This window comes from Ursus americanus, chromosome 16 (genome assembly GCF_024610735.1).
Source record: "Ursus americanus isolate L20-20 chromosome 16, mUrsAme1.1.p, whole genome shotgun sequence".
Taxonomy (NCBI): domain Eukaryota; kingdom Metazoa; phylum Chordata; class Mammalia; order Carnivora; family Ursidae; genus Ursus; species Ursus americanus.
The window spans coordinates 8554013-8572500 of NC_142142.1; the positions used below are offsets into that span (position 1 = coordinate 8554013).

Consider the following 18488-nt stretch of genomic DNA (forward strand, 5'->3'; position numbering starts at 1 on the left):
CACTCTCCAGCTGAAGGGGCCCAGATGGGGACACTAAGGCACAGAGGGAGACAGTAACTTACTCTAGATCACACAGTGAACTGGTAACAGAGCCTGAGCCCTTACCTCCCCCCCTGTTTAGCTCACAGACTCTGTCAAGGAAGGGTAGATGTGGGGGTTAGGGAGAGAAGCCCAGACACACTGGGTCTCACCCTGACTCAACTAAAAGCTCCCTGTGTGACCTTGGACAAGTCACTCTCCTCTCTGGGTCTCAGCTTCCCCACTTGAATAAAAAGGAATTAAGCTAGATGATCTCCAGGGACTCCTGCTCCTCTGACATTCTAGGCTCTGTTAATCTACATGACTTCATGGGTCACCCCTCCAGGGGCTGAGATGGGGTGAGCGAGTGTGTAGGCTATAGAGCTATTTTTTCCATGTACAACAGTGACAACTGGCCAGAGCCATGAACTTACCTTTCCTCCCTTTCTCACCCACCCCCACCCCACCTCGGGCAGTGACTCCTTTACCTGTGGAAGAGGTGGGCCCAGGCTTCCACAGGTACCTACCTGGGCATACAGATTCTGCTGGGGGTAGGCACTTCTGATTGGATACATGGCCGTCTGATAGGGGTTGGGTGATGGGGAGTAGGGGGGCGGAGCAGTATTACTCTGGGTCGGTGGGACCTTGTATGGTGTCCCCGCAGTATATCCTGTACCAAGGCAATAAGAGAGACTTGCAATTAGTTGACAGAGCAGCATTGTTGGAAGGCAGCAGGTCCCAGTCACGACTCCCCAGACAAGGGTGGGCTGATTCCAGGCTGGAAACACAGATGAGAACAGACAGAGAGAACAGGGCTCCACCCAGAGAGCCCCGGGCCCAGAGGCAGCTCCCTCAGTCCTGGTGCACAGGGGTGCATAAATGATTCTGGCATCTTTTATTTCTCTGGTTCTCAGGGGTATGATCTATAGAATAAGAGGCCGGAACCAGATGATCTCTTAAGGGACCGCTGCAGCTCGGACAGTCTGGGAGTCTGTGGTGCACCGGGAGACAGGCCTGTGTGTGCAGACAGACGGACAGCCTCCACCCGCTCACTCTCTACTGTGCTCCGTCTTCCTGCTTTCTGTGTCCTCCCTCAGCGGCCCAGGGTGTCTTTTGCTGCTGGTTTTCCCCCTTACTCTTTCTTTTTCTCCTTGTATCTCTCTCTTTTTGGACTTCTCTCTACCATGTTCCCCTTCTTCCCTGACAAGTTTTAAAGCGAAAAGCCCATAGAAAACACCATTCAGAGATCCTCGTCTTCTGAGATGCTAAAAAACAGCTCTACAGAGCCAGCCTTTCCTCTGCTCCTGGGGCCCAGGGAAGGATCACCTCGGCCTGAAGGCCTGAAGTCAGGTGTCACAAACTCACATCACCTGGAACCGAGGCCCCAGGAAGTTCACAATCAGCTGTTCAACCAAACTGTCCCGCCTTTGCATCTTCTGGAAAATAGAGTCAGACCCTACGTTCGCAGGAAAACCTGAAACCTAGATCACTCAGGAACAAGACTATGTACTTCTAGAACACAAAATGAGATGATTCTATGGAAACCAGGTGATCGTCGAGTGACCTCCAACTCCCTTACTTTATACAAAGGGCTCAGAAAGGGCAAGTGGTTTTAGAAACTTCTTTCTGAGTTGAAGTGCCAGTGCCAGGAGACCCTGGCTTCTGATTTCCACTGGGGTGTTGCTGGAGCTTCTTCCCCGTGCTTCTCATTCTGGCTCAGTCTGGCTGGCACATCGCTGAGCTTCTCCTGGCCTCAACTCAGCTCTTTTACCTATGGGATGCTCACCAAGGACTTTGTCAGCAACATGGTGCTGATTCTGCAACAAGGGACTGGGAGGCAGAGTGGAGAGGGGTGCTTTATTGGAAGAGAACAGATCTAGGCTTCAGTTCAGGCTCTCATCCAATTTGCGGTGACAACTGCCAAGTCTCTGGGCCTTAGTTTCCTATTCTGTTAAAACAGAAGGCTAAGAATGAAGATCTCCTCCTGAACGAAAATCCCATTTTTCTAAAGATCCTGAGTCTCTTCTACCTTAACCCTAAGTAAAAGCAAGCTGTCATAAGGTCACAAATCTCTCAGTCCACAGCACTGGCTTGGCGTCCCCCACCCCGATGAGGTACTCAACAGGACAGGAGAGCTGCTATTTGACTGTCACAAAAGGCACCACCAAAAGGTGTCCTGTCCTCTTCCCTGGAATCGTGTCATTTACTCTTCCCCCTTTCAGAGCCATAGTTTGTTCCATGGGAAACTGGTTTTGTGGTCAGATATGCTTGGGAAATAAGTAGCAATGAGGATGGAGTGGAGAGAAAAACATGCATGAGAAGGGAGCACTGTGAAGAAGTAGAAGCTAGACGTGGAGGTATGAGTGAGCTGAGAGACGAAGTATGGAGCAGAGTCCTCCAAGTTTCTAGACTGTGCTGGTTAGAGCAGGTGAAGCAGATGCTGTGGCGGAGCCAGGACGTCTAGGTTGGTAACACCTACCAGGAGCCATCTGAGGGCTCCTTCACCGTGGAGGCACGGTTTGTCTGTAAAACAAAGGGGCTCTCAAAATGGGCATGTCCCAAGACTGTACGATGGACTATGTAAGTCTGAAGGATTTTAATTGTTTAAACACAAAACAAAAAGAAGAGTAGCAGCAATGTAGAATAAATAGGTTTGTTTTTTATTCCATGACCCTAAGAATTATTTTTTTTTTATTTTATTTTTTTAAAAGATTTTATTTATTTATTCGACAGAGACAGAGACAGCCAGCGAGAGAGGGAACACAAGCAGGGGGAGTGGGAGAGGAAGAAGCAGGCTCATAGCAGAGGAGCCTGATGTGGGGCTCGATCCCATAACGCAGGGATCACGCCCTGAGCCGAAAGCAGACGCTTAAAGACTGAGCCACCCAGGCGCCCCCTATTCCATGACCCTAAGGATTTTTAAATGACAGGATGAACTATGAATCCCCAAAACAGGGATATGCAGGAGACTATTTCCAAATTTATTTATTACCAAATCTATTATTCACACTATTAACATTTAAAGCACACAAACGACAGGGGCGCCTGGCTGGCTCAGCTCGAAGAGCATGTGACTCTTGATCTCAGGATCATGGGTTTGAGCCTCACACTGGGTGTAAAGATGACTAAAAATAAACTTAAACACATAAATAAAACAGGCTAACTACAATTTTCTGGTAATCGCAGCTTATTTTGGGAAGTAAGGTTTTACTGTAACATGGCCATGCCCATTCCTTTACTTATCAACTATGGCTGCTTTCCTGCCACAATGGTCGTTACGACAGAGACCATATGGCCCGAGAAACCTACAATACTTATTATTTGGTTCTCTATAGGGAAAGCCTGCCAACTCCTGATCTGAGGAATAAAATCAGGTATGAGGAGTCCTGCTAGAGTGGAGAGCATCTCTCTTCTATGCAGAAGGGCAGGACACCCCTGAACCCTAAGATGCCTGCTCTGAAAGTTACACAGCACAGTGTAATGGTTATGAGCAGTGTGCAGCCAGACTGACCACCTGGGTCTGAACCCCAGCCCTGCTATTTAATAGCTACAGACCACAGCAGTCTTGTCATCTGTAAAATGGGGCTAACAACAGTACCTACTTCATAGGGTTACTCTGATAAACACATTAATAATTGCAAGGCCCTCAGAATAGGGCCTGACACATTAAAAGCACTTCATAAAAGTGAGCTATTATTACTCTCTTCTCTCTCTCACTGTGTAGAGAAATAGCAAGCCTCCTGTCCCGGGGATGTGCAAGACTGCAAGACTACAGTAGGGAGGTTAAACTCTGACTTCCATGGTGCGATCCAACTTGGAACACAGACTCCAGGATTCTAAGATTCTAAAACCGTATGGTTTAAAATACCATGACTTTACAATTCTTTAAAGTTAACAAGCCACCAATGCTGGCGTCTTTCCCTTATGCTCCCCAAGAATGTGCTCTGGAGTTTTTATCCCCAGGGGAAGCCTGCACTAACCCTCTATGCCACAAGGACAACCATCTTACACAGCGTTGAGGTTTTCCCTCTGAAGAAAATAAAAAAGCTCCAAGAGCCGGGAAGAGAATTTGGTTTCCACATCCAAGAATAACTTTGTCTGAGAATGTTTCCCTTTCTTCATGTTATAAAATGAGATACACGCATACTCAGAATACAAATCAGCAGCCAAAAATACAGTGCCACAGAAGAAGGCCCTGCTCGTTTGTCCAGACAGTTTGAGAAGGAAGAAGTAGAACTGCAGAACTAGAGGAGGCCTCAGAGACCATTAAGCCGAACACAAACAGTTCCCAGATGAGATGATGAGTCCATGGCTGAGAGAGCGCAACTGCTCACCAGGACTCAGGACTCAGTGCTCCTTCCTTCAACTACAACGGTTCTCAAGGTTTCCATCTGGGTCAGGAGGCTGCAGAAACTGCCTGGGCCCCCAGCCTGGGGTCTGTCAGTGAGTCAGGTCAATTCTTCTCTCAAGGAATGCCCTCATTTGGACTAGAGAATATCAGAAGGCCATTCTCTAGTGCTGGTGTTCTAAGTCTCTGAGTATTTCAGTGAGACTTTCATGAGAAAATCATTGCAGAGGACTTTCTATAACTGATTGGTGGTCCTGTCCATACCACCGAGGATTAGAAATTCCCCTGGGGCTGGAGCCTGGGCTACCTTGGGTAACACACAATTTTAGGATTTATTACTCTGCCTCTAAGTAAAAGAAGCTGTTGGGCTGGATGCAAAAAAACTCACTGTTCTTGCTGATGTGAAGTCAGACTCCGCTCCCTCACTGAAGGCCTGGCACTTGTGAATGGATTTCTACCTAAGTCTGAAGGTTACAGAATTAGAACTTGGGAATGCTATGCCTTAAGGACATTAGAGACCAGCATTCAATTCTCTACCTTTTGAATGAAGAACCTGGAGCAGAGAGGGGGACAGCAACCTTCCCAAAATTGTACAGCAAATCAGCGCAGAGCTGGGCTCAGAGTTTAGGGCTTACCATGCCCTGGCCAGGGCTCCTTTCTGAGTTATAGGTCTCTGCAGTCCAATCTTGGACATTTGGCATATTGGCCTTTGTGTCCTTATTTCACTAAAGGCAATATCATGACAGAAAAAAAAAAGGAATTAGATCACTAGAAGTCCCAGCTCTGCCTTAGGAAAGAGGCTTTATGAGGCCCCGTTCTTTCTCTCAGGTTCCTATTATTTTAGGCTCCATCAAACAGGATAATAGAGTGTGTACATTCATGAGATAAAGCCATTTCAGCCCTCCCTTCTATCTTTCTGCACTATCATAAATCTTTTTCAGTTGGAGAGCCCCTACCACCTTCAAAGGCATTGATCCTCATATCAAGGATGCCTTTTAGACTAATCGGTTTATTGACCATCAGATTTACATGCCTGAACAAAGCTCTACGTCTGAGTCTTGCCTTGACCCCCAAGTCTCCTTGTTGATAGCTGAACAAGAGAGTGTGGAATAAGTAGGAGGGAGACCTAATTACAAACAGGCTTAGGAAGTGTTAGTAAAATTCAATTTGTCAAAGTACCCTGAATTTTCTGTGGCATTAGAAGCCACGAAACCTGTGTGCTGGGAGGAACCCTGGTGGATGGGGGAGGGTCAGGCGAACCCACTTCTATTTTACAATTGCACAGGTTCATACGGGTCTTGCTTAAAGGAAAATGGGTGCGTTTTGGTCCTTTCCAGGAAATGTGACAGGCTGTGAGAGGACTGTGGGAGCAGCTGCTGGACATTTCAATGGGACTTCAGAAAGATTTCCACCCAGGAGAAAGCAAAGCCTTCTATCATTCAGACATTCTCACTGTAGAAAGGGTTGCCTGTGGAGGGAATGAGTACCCTGGAGATATGTGAGCGAAGGCTAGGTGGTCAACTATGGGCAGGGCAGTTAGGAAGCAGGTCCCTGCTGGGGTGGTGGGTATACAGGTGGTGGTGAGTACATAGCACCAAGGTGACAGAATCAGGAGTCTAAAAGCTAGAGAGAACCTTAAAGATGACCTAGTCCTGCCCCTTCATTTTACAGTTGGAAAAACCTAGGTCCAAACCATGGACATCAATTAACCAAGGTTACACAAAAGCCCATCTAGAATCCAACTCTTTTGGTCACCGCATTCCAGGCCTCTTTCTGTTCCGCTGCGGCAGGTGTGTCCAGATGCACCTACAACCATACGTGTGGATTTAAGAGAGAATATGCATGTATAAGCCTGTTTACCTCTATGTCCATTCAATTCCAGCCGAGGTACCTGGAAAAACTCCCTACTACTGCCATCCCTCTCTTAACGAGTCAAATTAATCTCATGAAAAAAGTCAGTAAATTTAACTGGAACCTTAACCTGAGTGATACCATCTTTTTTTAGTTGTGCTGCTTGCTACTTGGATGGCGTCGTACGTATTACCTTTCTGAGCCTCACCTTTCCAACTTGAATGAAATTCCACCATAGTAGAACTCTAGCGTATATTAAATGAGAGGGTGATTATGAAAGCGAATCCTCTAATAGGTGAGAGTTATGTTGTTTAAATGTCAGTTGATGTTAACATCTAGAGCAATGGTAACTAAGGAGAAAATAACATGGGTATTTTAAAGAAAAGGAAAAAAAAATGCAGCATAGCCTTCTAATCTATTTAATAGATTACTAATTTACTGAACCACAGACTATCAGGCGTAGTCTGCAGCATCCCTCCAAGGGTATGTCAAACCCCTGCCGGCACAATTTAAGACATAAGCCCCCCCCCCCCCCCCCGCCCCGATCCAAAGCCAGCCACGCCTCTTTTGGACAGCTCCAACAAGGCACAAAATCTTGCGATGGAGTCCAAGTTACCTCCGTCACTCCTAAACACTGGTCCTCATTTTATGCAGTGGAGCCTTGTATTAAAAATCAGGTGTGAAGGTGTAGCCATTAGTGAGCCCGCTGGACCTCAAGACGAACGTAAGCAATCTGACCGGCCAGATGGTTTCTGTCTTCCCTGAGGACTCCATGCACATACCTTGCTCCCACAGCGTAGCTTCCCCACGGGAGTGTTTCTCATGTGGAGGGCAGTTCTGCCTCTCCAGGAGATCTTTAGAAATGTTTAGAGATATTTTTAGTTGCTGTAATGAAGGTCTGCCAGCACCCAGGGAGCCAAAGCCAGGGATTCTGCTAAGCACCCTACAATGCACGAGTCAGCCCCCTCCCACAAAGAATTATCTGGTCCAGATGTCCCTAGTGGCAAGGCTGAGAAACCCTGTGCCAGCTGGAGGAGCCTTCTCTGTCCAAAAGTCCACTGGCCTTCAAAGGCGCCCTCTGTTCTTTCCCTTAAAATGCAGCACCAGCTCTTCCCTAATCACACTTGTTGGCCAGGTGCATACTTCCTCCTCCCTCCCTCACTGCTTTGTGTCTCCCCAAAGCTGAGTACATGATCAAAGAGGATGACCTTTTCTGTATGGGGAAGGTCAATTTTTTGTGTGGGTAGGAGAACCTCTTAAAACAGTATCTTATAATATCCATTTTAAAAGTTCCCTTTCCTTTCTTCCTAAGAGACAAATCAGTCCCAACCAAGGGGAACAAGGAAAGGAGGAGACAGGCTGTATTTACTGAAAGCCGCAGAGGACGCTTGGTAAGTTCGGTTCTCGGTCCCGGTGTCCACTGGGAGGTGGAAGGTGCCTTCAGTACCACAGGAAGACGAGTTCTGTGGCCAGGCCTGTTTCATCAGCAGAGTTGCTTAAGGGAAGACACAAGAATGGCATTAGGCAGAAATTAAGAAGTGGGCACTACCAATCACAGACACAAAGCAAGGGTCTTGTGCTGGATGGAAACATATAACCCAAGGGGCCCTGTTCAGACACACAGGATGGTTCAGCCTTTCTGAGATGGGTGAGTGCGTTGGGAGGAATGCTGAAGTGAGCTTCCGAATGATTTGAAACCAAGGAAATCTGAGCTTACACTAAGAGAGCAGGGATTTTCTACCCACTACCAAAAACCATGAAGATGCTTATGAATACCATCTCCTACTGCCTGACATTCTGGCCTAAGGCTCTGGGATATTCCTTAGCCACTTTCTTATTAATATGTAGCGACTTAGGAGCCTCTGACCATGTACTGGGCCAGATAAACCGAGTACTCATTTTTTATGCCGAAATCTCACCTGTAGGGGCGGGGGTATTTAATAAGTTGTTCTCAAAGAGAGACCTCAAAAGAATTACCACGTGACACGAATGCTGCTGGACTGTCATCTCTTCCAAAGGGACTGAGCTTTGGCAGAGTTCAGAAGGCACAGGCTGTCCAGTGAGGCACTTCCCACTCCTCCTGTACACCCAGCTGGGGCCAGACAGATAACCCTCTTGCACACCTTTTATATCTCCTGGTGAGGTGCTGCTGGGGCCCCACTTGAGATGTCCCCTCATGAATTAGAGAGGATCTGCTGGGCCATTAAGAAATTATATGTCAAACTTGGGGCAGGTGTAAAATAGAGATGTGGCCCAGTTTGAAAGAAATCTGCAGAGACTTCCCAGGCTGACCTGAAGCTCAGCCTGAGAAATTTGAAGGATGATGCTTCATATGATCTAGAAGTGGGGAATGACTCAAAAAACTTACCTTCATGGTATCCTGTGGGAAAGGAGAGAGGAAAGAGGGTTTCAAAGGGGGGAAAATGCCTAACGTTTTAGCGATTTCTCTTGATATACTTTCTCCTAGAGGAGAAACTATTTTTGACCCAAATTTCTACTTAGAGTTGGAAGAATAATTTTAACAGTATCTTTTGCACTCAAATAAGATCTTGGATATGAGGGGTTTTAAAGAACATTAACAGGATTGGGGACTACACTGGCAAAGTTGTACACACTTGAAACGTGTTAACAAGGGGCTAAGGGAAAGCAGGGTGGGATGAGAAGTACACCTACACACTCTAGTTCCACAAAGGCAAGGACAGTCCACCACCAGAGAGATCCCATAACCCCTCTGCCCAATCGGGTAACAGGTAATGCCTCTGATTCCTTCATTCATGGAAGTGCTGGGGCCAGAGGAGGTCAAGGACTCTGTTGTTTGCCAAACTAAGGCTAGAAGTGTAGCTGTTCTGGGCTGGTGCTGCACTTGCATTAATGGCCCGCAACACATACAGCAGATGCTGAGAAATGAGAAGGAAATCATGGGCAGGAAAGTGACACTAAAAGGAGAATTCTGGCAGAAGAAATGGAGATCCAGCAGAACTCCTTGCAGAGTCCAGAGCCCTTGCTGGGCATCAAGACATGGCTCTGCGGACAACACTGGAGGGGGGGCGGTCTGATTGAAACAATTATCTTAGGTTTCCTTTCCCCGGTGTGGGGGTAGGGAGCTCGGAATTAATAAAGGATCCAATTAGTGTTGAAAAATCTTATCAGGATGTCTCCAAATTTAGAACCTGCCACTCAATGTGGCTGGGAAGCCCTGGTCACTCAAAACAACTCCCTAAAAAGCATGTAGTTCTGAGAAGTCACATGTCCTCAAGACCCCACAGGGACTCCATAAGGAAGCAGGAGGCCTGAATTTAGCCACGGAGAATTTGGGTGTCCTGTTCCAGTCCAGTTTTTTCTCCAAGTGGTGCATACTTTACCACAATTTTCATAAGCCAAGTCTGACATTAGTCTGAAGGACTGCGTGACAAAGTAAATCAAAATTAACCAAAGAGTAACTGAAGCCTACACTGCACTCAGCACTGAGGGGAGCGCCACGGTGGACAGGAGCACACGTGGGTCATGGGCACCGCACACAAGGTATTCATGGGCCAGCTGGGGATGCAACACAGCCACACGCCAACCAGAGAGTGAACAAGACAGCATTACACACAATAAAATAACAGTCCAGATTAACCAGGAAAGAAGCAAGTGCGACTGTGCCTTTGATTGTGTCTTATCTAACTTATCAAGTGAACTAAACTCTGTATGTTCTTGAAGAAGTGCGTGTTTTCTTCTGGTTTCACTAAAAAAGAAAACAAATACTAGTATTTTCTCTATTTCTCTCTATACTTTAATGCTTAATAACTTAAATAACTGGACAAATATGAGACCAGGAAAACCAACAAATACTAGCTGTCAACTTGACTTCCTCATTGGTCGGTTGTACCGTATAATCTTCATCTTCCAGGTACAATTCTAACACAACCCGTTCTGCTGGTGGTAGCGATTCAGAGCTCAGCTGTGGGACGAAGACAATCCAGTGGAAGCTTCAGAGGCACAGTAAGAGGGGGGACTGCTCTGGCAGGCATGCCTGCTCCTGGGTACCATGGAAAGTACCAACTCCTAGAAATGTTCTATATTTTGAACTGGGTGATAGTGAAATACAAGTTTATCCCAGTTTCTGTGATTCTTAGAAGACCCTGTACTTGCTGGCTTATGTGTCTCCCCCACGAAACTGTGAGCTCCTTTAGAATAGGGACCTTGTCTTACGGTCTTTATCTTTAAAGGGCCAGTGTAGGGTCTGGCACAAAACATTTTGTGAAGAGAAGGGCTCCACACATACTTTTTAGTATTTCTAGTTCCGATGCACATACATACGCATTCTATACACGTGTCAAGTATTCCGGAGTTGTACACTTGAGACTAGTGTGCTTTACGTACTACTGTATATGTGTTACTCCTCAATTTAGAAGCGAGAGACAGAGAGACAGAGAACCCTTGGCAGTGAAGGGCCATGGCCCAGTCACAGCATGCTGCCCACATCCAGGTGCTGGGTTGTTCACTTCCTGGGATACGGGGCCCTCACGCCCTCCGACACTTGAACAATCTGTTAAGCACACTTACACGGAGGAGAGGCAGCAAGGGACCATCATCCTGAATAATGCAGTAAGTCAGGAAATCTGAGTTCTAGCCTGGGCTGTGCCACTTATTAGCTGGGGGACCTTGGGCAAGTCACCTAACCTTCCTAAGCTTCAGTTCTGTTGTCTCACAACAGCAGTAATAATCTCTCCCTGATTGCTTCACACTGCTGAAGTGAGGATCAAAAGTGAAGTGTCATCCAGCCTCACGGTTCCTAATTTTGGCATCTGCTCATCTTCGTCCCCATAGTTATGGACAGCTCTAATTTAAGTCCTCATCATCGCTTAACCGAACTACTGCAACTGCTTCCTCATTGTTCTGTTTTTAAACCTGCCAACTCCAATCTCCAAACTGCAATCAAGAGATATTTCTAAGACCTAAACCTACTCACAAAATCTTAAAAACATTCCATGGTTCTCCACTGCCTACAGGCTAAGGCTGAACTTCTTGTACGGCATTCAAGGCCCCCCATGATCTAGCCCTGTGATCTCTCTAGACTCTCATTGTTCTCCCTTTCCAACCCAACACTGGAGCCTCACAAAATTTATCATTCCCAGATTATGCCAAGGAGTATCATGTCACATCTCTATATTTTTGCTCACATTGGTCACTCTTCCCGGTATGTCTTTCCCCAAATGCCACCTGGTAAAAATTTATTAATCCACCAATCATGAGCTTGCCTCTACTATGCAGTCTTTTCTTTTCCCCACCCTTTGACCACAGTACCTACACATATCTCATACGGTTCGCTATCCCAGTTTCTGTGATTCTTAGAAGACCCTGTACTTGCTGGCTTATGTGTCTCCCCCACGAAACTGTGAGCTCTAGAATAGGGACCTTGTCTTATGGTCTTTATCTTTAAAGGGCCAGTGTAGGGTCTGGCACAAAACATTTTGTGAAGAGAAGAGCTCCACACACACTTTTTAGTATTTCTAGTTCCGATGCTATAACTAGAGGGTAAGGAAGCATGAGAGCTTCTACCACTTTTTATGGAGTCTTCTGTCCAAGTTCATGTATCTTGAGGCAAACAAAAAAATGGATTCCCCATATATGATAAAAGAAACATGTCTGTGACCAACAAAAGTTAAAATAACACAATTATAAGAAGCTAGGCTGTTAACGTTTAAAAGGACCTAAGAGATCACCCGGAATAAAACACTACCTATGGCCTGGAGACATGACATTAGCAAATTGCCCAAGATCACGCAGCCCACAGCAGCGGCAAGGGGAAATTTTCACAGCTCATCTCCTGAAAGACGCGCCATGCACAAATTCAATATTCAACATCCAAATAATTCAACGTTAAAAGCTGAGAAAGTGTGCAGGGATTTTAATGAAAACATTGTCCTGAGCAGCCCAGGTGAGGGTAGTGAAAGTGGCAAATCCCTCCCATGGTCCCTTACTGTCTGTGACAAAAAGGACCTAGTCCAGTTACACTGCTGGGACCCTCACAGGTGCCCAGAAGTTCCCGTGGTGCCTTGGGCCTGGAGTCCACACTGCCCAGAGGACCTCACTTATTTTTAGCACACTTGGCCCTCACCTCTCACCATCCAGAAAAATGCCCTGGAAATGAGCCAGAGCTCAAGATCTGGGCTAAGGGAACAGATTATATCTAAGGTCAACCAGGTCTTCAAACATGTCAGACTGCCAACAGAGATGGAAAATCTGATCCTGGGCAGACTGTTTTTTGGGGTTCGTACAGGCATAATGCAGGCATTCCTCCACAGGGGCTGCCACAAAGCCAACAGAAGAGCCATACAGGCTGAAGAATTTTGTTCACTTGATTGTTTGAATTCAGCAGCCAGGTTAGGGTGAAAGTTTCTGACCTAGGTCACATGGGACCCCGGAGGTGAGGAAGGGGAAAGACGCCTTTTAGTGCCATGATCCTTCTTTGCTGCCCTAGGGGACGGTTCATGTGTGTCTCCAACCCATGATTTTGCACCATCAGACATGTTCCTGCATGCTTTAGGAACTGCTGCTGAGCCACCTGGGGGAGCCCAAGCCTAAGGGATGGGATTTGGGGAGGGAGGGCGAGGGGATCTACCGTTGTTACGAGATAACACATTCATAGGCCATAATACAGATGAGGAAAAATAGCTCTCCTACCATAAGCTGAATGCAGGAACTGAAACTCTGTTGGATAGAAATGTTAGTTGAAATTACCACTAAGAATTTGTGCAAAGTAGTACACATCGCAGTTACAAAAACAGACTGTCTCAAGATAGCAGTTTCCCCCAGGTGACATAGGAAACAGTGAATGCAGAGGGTGTGAAGTGCCTCTACCCTGGAAGGAACGACAGACTTGCCATCCAGGAAAGCCCACTCATCGAGAAGAAGCACCTCCGGGATGGGTGGCTAACCCAAGTTAGTGCTCTTTGCGTAACAGAGGGACTTCACACATGACAGAGGCTTTATGTACCAGAGGAAATAAGGTTCAGGGACAAAACCATCACCTCTGGCCTCTGAAGAACTGTCTGTAAAGCTCCAGAGGGCTAGGACCAATGCAGAGATACCTCACGTGAGACCTCTGGGAGAGTATGGTGCTTCAGACGGTGCACAGGCTGTGGTGTCAGTCAGACTGGGTTTGAATTTCAGCTCCACTCTTTTTTAGCTGTGCAACTCTGGACAAGTTCTTTAACCTCTGAGCAAAACTGGAAGCAGGAAGATTCAACTCACACAAGACTAAAGTCAAAACGTGTGACATGCCTTGCACAGTGCCGGGAATATGGCAGGTATTCAGAAGACACGTGTTCCTTTCCCTTGCCTTTCCTCAGGTTTGTCATACGCAAAATAGGAATACTATGTTTGCACTTTATAAAGCTGCAATGAAATCAAGTGAGACAGTAGATGAAAGTGATTTATAAACAGACTTCTTGTGACGAGGTATTTCATTTCTATCTATATTAGTTATTCTGTTTATCCTTTCATTTTCAAGTCAGATTACCAATAATGTGATACATCCTTTGGTTTCCAGATTCTGAAAACAAGTCTTAGTCGGCTCCTGCCTCCTGCAGGGCCAAATAGTTCTTAAATAAGATCCCTGAAGTCATTAAGAGCTTGGAAAAATCCAAGTACCCACACTGCTTTCAGAACCAATGAAAGAGTGAAGTGTTTCCCTGCATCCTGAACAGATGACATCTCAGAGTACTCAGAGCTGCTAAAAATAGCTCTCTCTGAAGCAACTTCTTGGTCTCCTTGAAGAAGCCGAGAGAAATTTAAACCGGAGAGCCTGGCTCCTTTGCAGGCTTCTACCCCGCAGGCATCTCATGGCATCACAAATGGCTGGTTCTGGCAGGAAGCTGAGAGTAACCTACATTGCCCTCTCTGTCCTTGAGCCAGCTCCTCCTCGGCAGGAGCTCCCCTACGGCAGTCAGGAGACCTGGCGAATGCCGAGGCTGGCCTCCCGAAATATGAAACAGACCAGTTGTGTGTGCGCGCGCGCGCGCGTGTGTGTGCGTGTGTGTGTGTGTGTGTGTGTGTGTGTGTGTCTAACTCCAAAGGAAAGGGGATCTGCTCAAGGTCGCACCAAAATCAGTAGGAGAGTTAGGGCTATAATCCCAGTCCTTCCAACTCCTAGTTTGGGGCTTTCCGACACAATGTGTTAACACCACCCTCTATAGTGTATGGGTTTTTAAGGAAATGGTCAGGATGCTGCAGTCATGGCTTAGAAATATGTTGAAATTTGAAAACACAAAATCGGGGAAAATCAAGTTAGGTGAGGGCTGATATTTTATGTCTTAAAATTAAAGCTTTATTAGTACTTTACACCTGCCTGGAACTTTCCAAACTCATCTCCTATTCCACAGTCCCAAGCTCCTCCTGTGTGCTCTCCCTAGTCTGTTTGCTCTAGTTTAACTCCTTAATTTCCCTCTGGCCAACTGCAGAGCACATAGCGGGATGCCTGGGTTTGGATCTTTGGGCTAGTTCCCAACTTCTCTAAATTTTAGTTTTCCCACTTGGAAAATGGGAATAACAATAGTAATTCAAAGGTTTGTTGTGATAGAAAACAAGTCAATATCCATAAAAAGCTTAAAATAATCCCTGGTACATAAGAACCATTCAACAAATATCACCTATTTATTTTTATTGTCTGTCCTTCCACTTTCTTGCCAAACGAATCCTCGAACAATTCTACAAACCATCACCATAAGTTCTGAACATTAAGAGAAAACGCCCCAGTGCTGGAAATCAGAACCGTGATGAATTCACAGCCTCCAGCCTCAGTGGGCCCTCCTGTTACACAGCTGTGTTACCTTCTCCTTCACACCTTGACCTCTCTTCTTAAGAACCTTCCCTCTATCCTTGCTCACCTCTCTCTCAGCAAATCAGAATCATTAGACAAGAACTTTCCACTTTCTACTGGGGAATTTATCCTAAGCACATCCATCTATGATCTTTTCGTTAGTCTGAGAGGAAGCCCTGCCCTCCTGTGCGAGGCACCCCACTCCACCTGCTCCCCCAAACAGAGAAGAGAACGGAGCTCTAGATTTCTCACCTCACCAAAGCCTCCTTGAAGGCCTGGCTCCTGGCACCCCTCCTCCTATATCTCTGACTTGTCCTCCCCACTTACTCCTTCCCATCAACACTTACTTAACCATGCTCATATCTAAAACATGCCTCCTTTAATCCCGCCTCCCCTTGTTCTCCTTGCCCTCGTAGCCAAGGCTCTTGTAAAAGCAGGCTCCCTCTGCTAGCTCTGCTTCTTCGCTCCCAGCCTCACCATCTCATTGACTCTGCTTCCACTCGCCACTGGCGGCCTCCTGACTATACACACAACATATCTTCTTCGTTCCTGACCTTAGCAACTACTCACCTCATTTCCTTTTAGACCAGGTACTTTACCAGATCTCACAGCATTTAGATTTAAAGCATTTCTATACTGTGAGATATAGAAAACCACTGTAGCTCTTAAGACAGAACTTATCAAACTCGATTAACTCTTTTATCAGAGTTAATTTCTGCAGCTTTTATTGTTTCTGCCTCATATTATACATTATTTGGAAATATATATCTTATTGATTTAAAGTGAATACAGAATAAACTATTAATGCCGAGATGGATTTTTTTTTAGCCTGTGGGTCACTGCTACCCTCACAAACTCTGAGGGCAATGTCTTTAGCTTCCTCAAGTCTGAATCACGTCCAGTGTCATCCAGAGTGCCGTGGGCACTGCAGGGGCAAAATAAATGTCTGTGGAATGACACAGCTATGTAAGCACTTTAGAGGTTAACATCACTTATGTGCATAAAATAGTTCTTGTCTCCTAAAAAAGAGGGGGTTCATAGTATGTGTGTGCATGTGTGTACAATTACAAAATGATCCCTACTTCAGAATGAAGTAACTCAGATTCAGAGAGGTCAGGTGATTTAAGGTTGCTAATTTAGGAAGTGATAGAACTCAAATCCAGGTCTTCTGACATAGCCATGTTCTTCTCTCGTTTAAATATTCTAGAAGAAAGGGAATATGGTAGGATGAGTGCTAGGTTGGCACAGAAAAGCATGAGACCAAGAACCAGAACATCTGCCAAAGGTTCCAGTCCATATGCTACTGCTGATTCACTGGGTAACTTGGACCAAACACTGCTTGTCTCTGGATCTCCTGTGTCAAGAGAAGGGGTTGAACTGGAGGATCTCTAAGGTCTTTTCAAGCTTTTTAACTCTAGAATAATCATTACTAAACAAGAAAACGGGTGTTATCATGGCATTCAAGGCCTTTCCACATCTTGCCCTTGGATATCTGTAGTTCAGATTCACCTATTATCTCCACCCCACAGTGTGCTTCAACCATTCTCACTACTTCCAGGTTCCTCAGCATCATGCCCTCACACTGCCATCCCTTTGCCCAGGCTCCACTCTGTCTAGAATGCTCAACTCTTCCTTTGTGTGCTTAAAAGAATGCCTCCCGCTTCTCACTCGGGTCTCTATCGCGAGGCCCCCTGTGAGTCCTCCTGTACACTTTCAACCTCAGAAGACTGTCGTTCTCTCCTCTGCTTCCTCTCTTCTTAGACGTATTCCCTTCACCATAATCATCACACAGCTGTAAATCTGTTTTAATGCCAGCTACCAAATGAACTATAAGTTATTTTAGGCAAAGATGGCTCTTTTTCTCTATTCTAGTGTAGAGGGCATTCAACAAATAAACACTTGTTGAGTAAATGAAGAGGAACTTATATAAAACCATCTACAGCCTTGAGGTAAGTAACACATTTCTCTGAGAGATGAGGTATCTTGTCCAAGGCCCCACAACTAGTGAGTTATCAGGATTCAAACCCAGGACTTTCTAAAGCGTCCATACTTTCTCCAGCCCCTTGAATGTTAAAGCACTGGCTAAGTGTGAGGGTTAGTGTCAGTGGTAAGACTCTGCACTGCTCCTAGCCCAAACTAGAACAAACTTTTTCAACATTTTCAAATCTATTTCAATCTCTATCCAAGGAGAGCTGGGCCTTTGTTATTTTTGAAAAACAGGTTCCTTCCCTCAGCATGAAAACCAGCTCTTTATCCTCTGGTGGCAAGTCTCTCACTCCGTTCCAAATCCACATCCAGGAAGTCTGGTGAGTGTGTGTTTGCGTCTGTGTGTGTCTCAATGGCAGCCTTAGGGGAAACCGAGCAAAGACTGGATTTGGACATTGTTTGGGAGAGCACAGAAGGTTCTGTGAGGAAGATGCATGTCTCAGATATGGCAGCAGAGAAGAGATGGGCCAACCTTAAGTCCCAAGGAGAAGGGAGGAGATTCTATTCCCACCCCAACCCTGAGGCTGAACTGCCCCAGTTCCCAGAGGGGACTCCCAGGAGAATCAGGCTTGGACACGTTGAGTCCAGAGCAATTAAGGACAGGGAAAGGCCAGCAGGTGGGTTTGTTTTTCCAAACAGAGCCCACCTCCCACCCCAGGCACCACGGCTGGTCTCTACTTTCTCCTTACCTGGAGCATAACTGGGGCTATTGGTGGGGTACAGGCTGGGATTGTAGGCAGGGGCTGCTGCCGGGTAGGCTGTAGGGTAACCTATGAAGAGACAAAAAAGCCCCAATTAGTTGGGCAAGAAGAAAAGGAAAGAGAATCCAAGTCCCAGTCTTGGCCTTCAGCCTCTTCATGGGCCTTTTCAGACATATATGTGACCAGCTTATAGCCTCTATGAGAAAAGTCACCAATACCACAATCCCAACATATGCAGATTTTTTAAATTTTTCTATTTTTTTTAAAAATCAGTATAAGAACTATATGTCTAATATACTCACTGTAAAAAAAAAATTGAAACGCCATAGAAGTAGTATGTGGTAAAAAGTTTACGTTTACTCTCACATTCCTGCTGCAACACTACTTTACTCCCCACGGGTAGTAACAGCTATCCTTCCGGATAGTTTTCTACATCTTTTTTTCTTAAAGATTTTATTTAATTATTTGAGAAACAGAGTAAGCGAGAGAGAGAGAGAGCACATGAGCAGGGGCAGAGGGAGAAGGAGAAGCAGGCTCCTTTGCTGAGCAGGGAGCCCCATGCAGGGCTCAATCTCAGGACCCTAGGATCATGGCCTGAGCCGAAGGCGGACTCTTAGCCGACTGAGCCACCCAGGTGTCCTCTACACATTTTTATACACATATATTCAGTGGTGTTCTGGTAAATATTTAACAACTGGCTTGAGGGAACTGAAGTGGAAATCTATGTGTAGCATTCGCCAAGTTCCATGGTATAAATACTCCCACCACGGCCAACTTC

General features: G+C 46.0%; 1 protein-coding gene across 4 annotated transcripts in view; it reads right to left on the minus strand.

Moving 5' to 3' along the window:
* Positions 1 to 18488, minus strand: part of FAM168A (family with sequence similarity 168 member A) — a 176539-nt gene that overhangs the window by 9187 nt on the left and 148864 nt on the right. For 3 of the 4 annotated variants that reach the window (XM_045816298.2, XM_045816299.2, XM_045816300.2), the window contains exons 3-6: positions 17699 to 17779; positions 12887 to 12913; positions 7587 to 7712; positions 546 to 688 (exon numbers count right to left, since the gene is read on the minus strand). In XM_045816298.2, the coding sequence (XP_045672254.1) occupies positions 546 to 688; positions 7587 to 7712; positions 12887 to 12913; positions 17699 to 17779 (377 nt within the window). The remainder of the gene's footprint in view (positions 1 to 545; positions 689 to 7586; positions 7713 to 12886; positions 12914 to 17698; positions 17780 to 18488) is intronic. The other variant, XM_045816301.2, reaches the window with a different exon arrangement.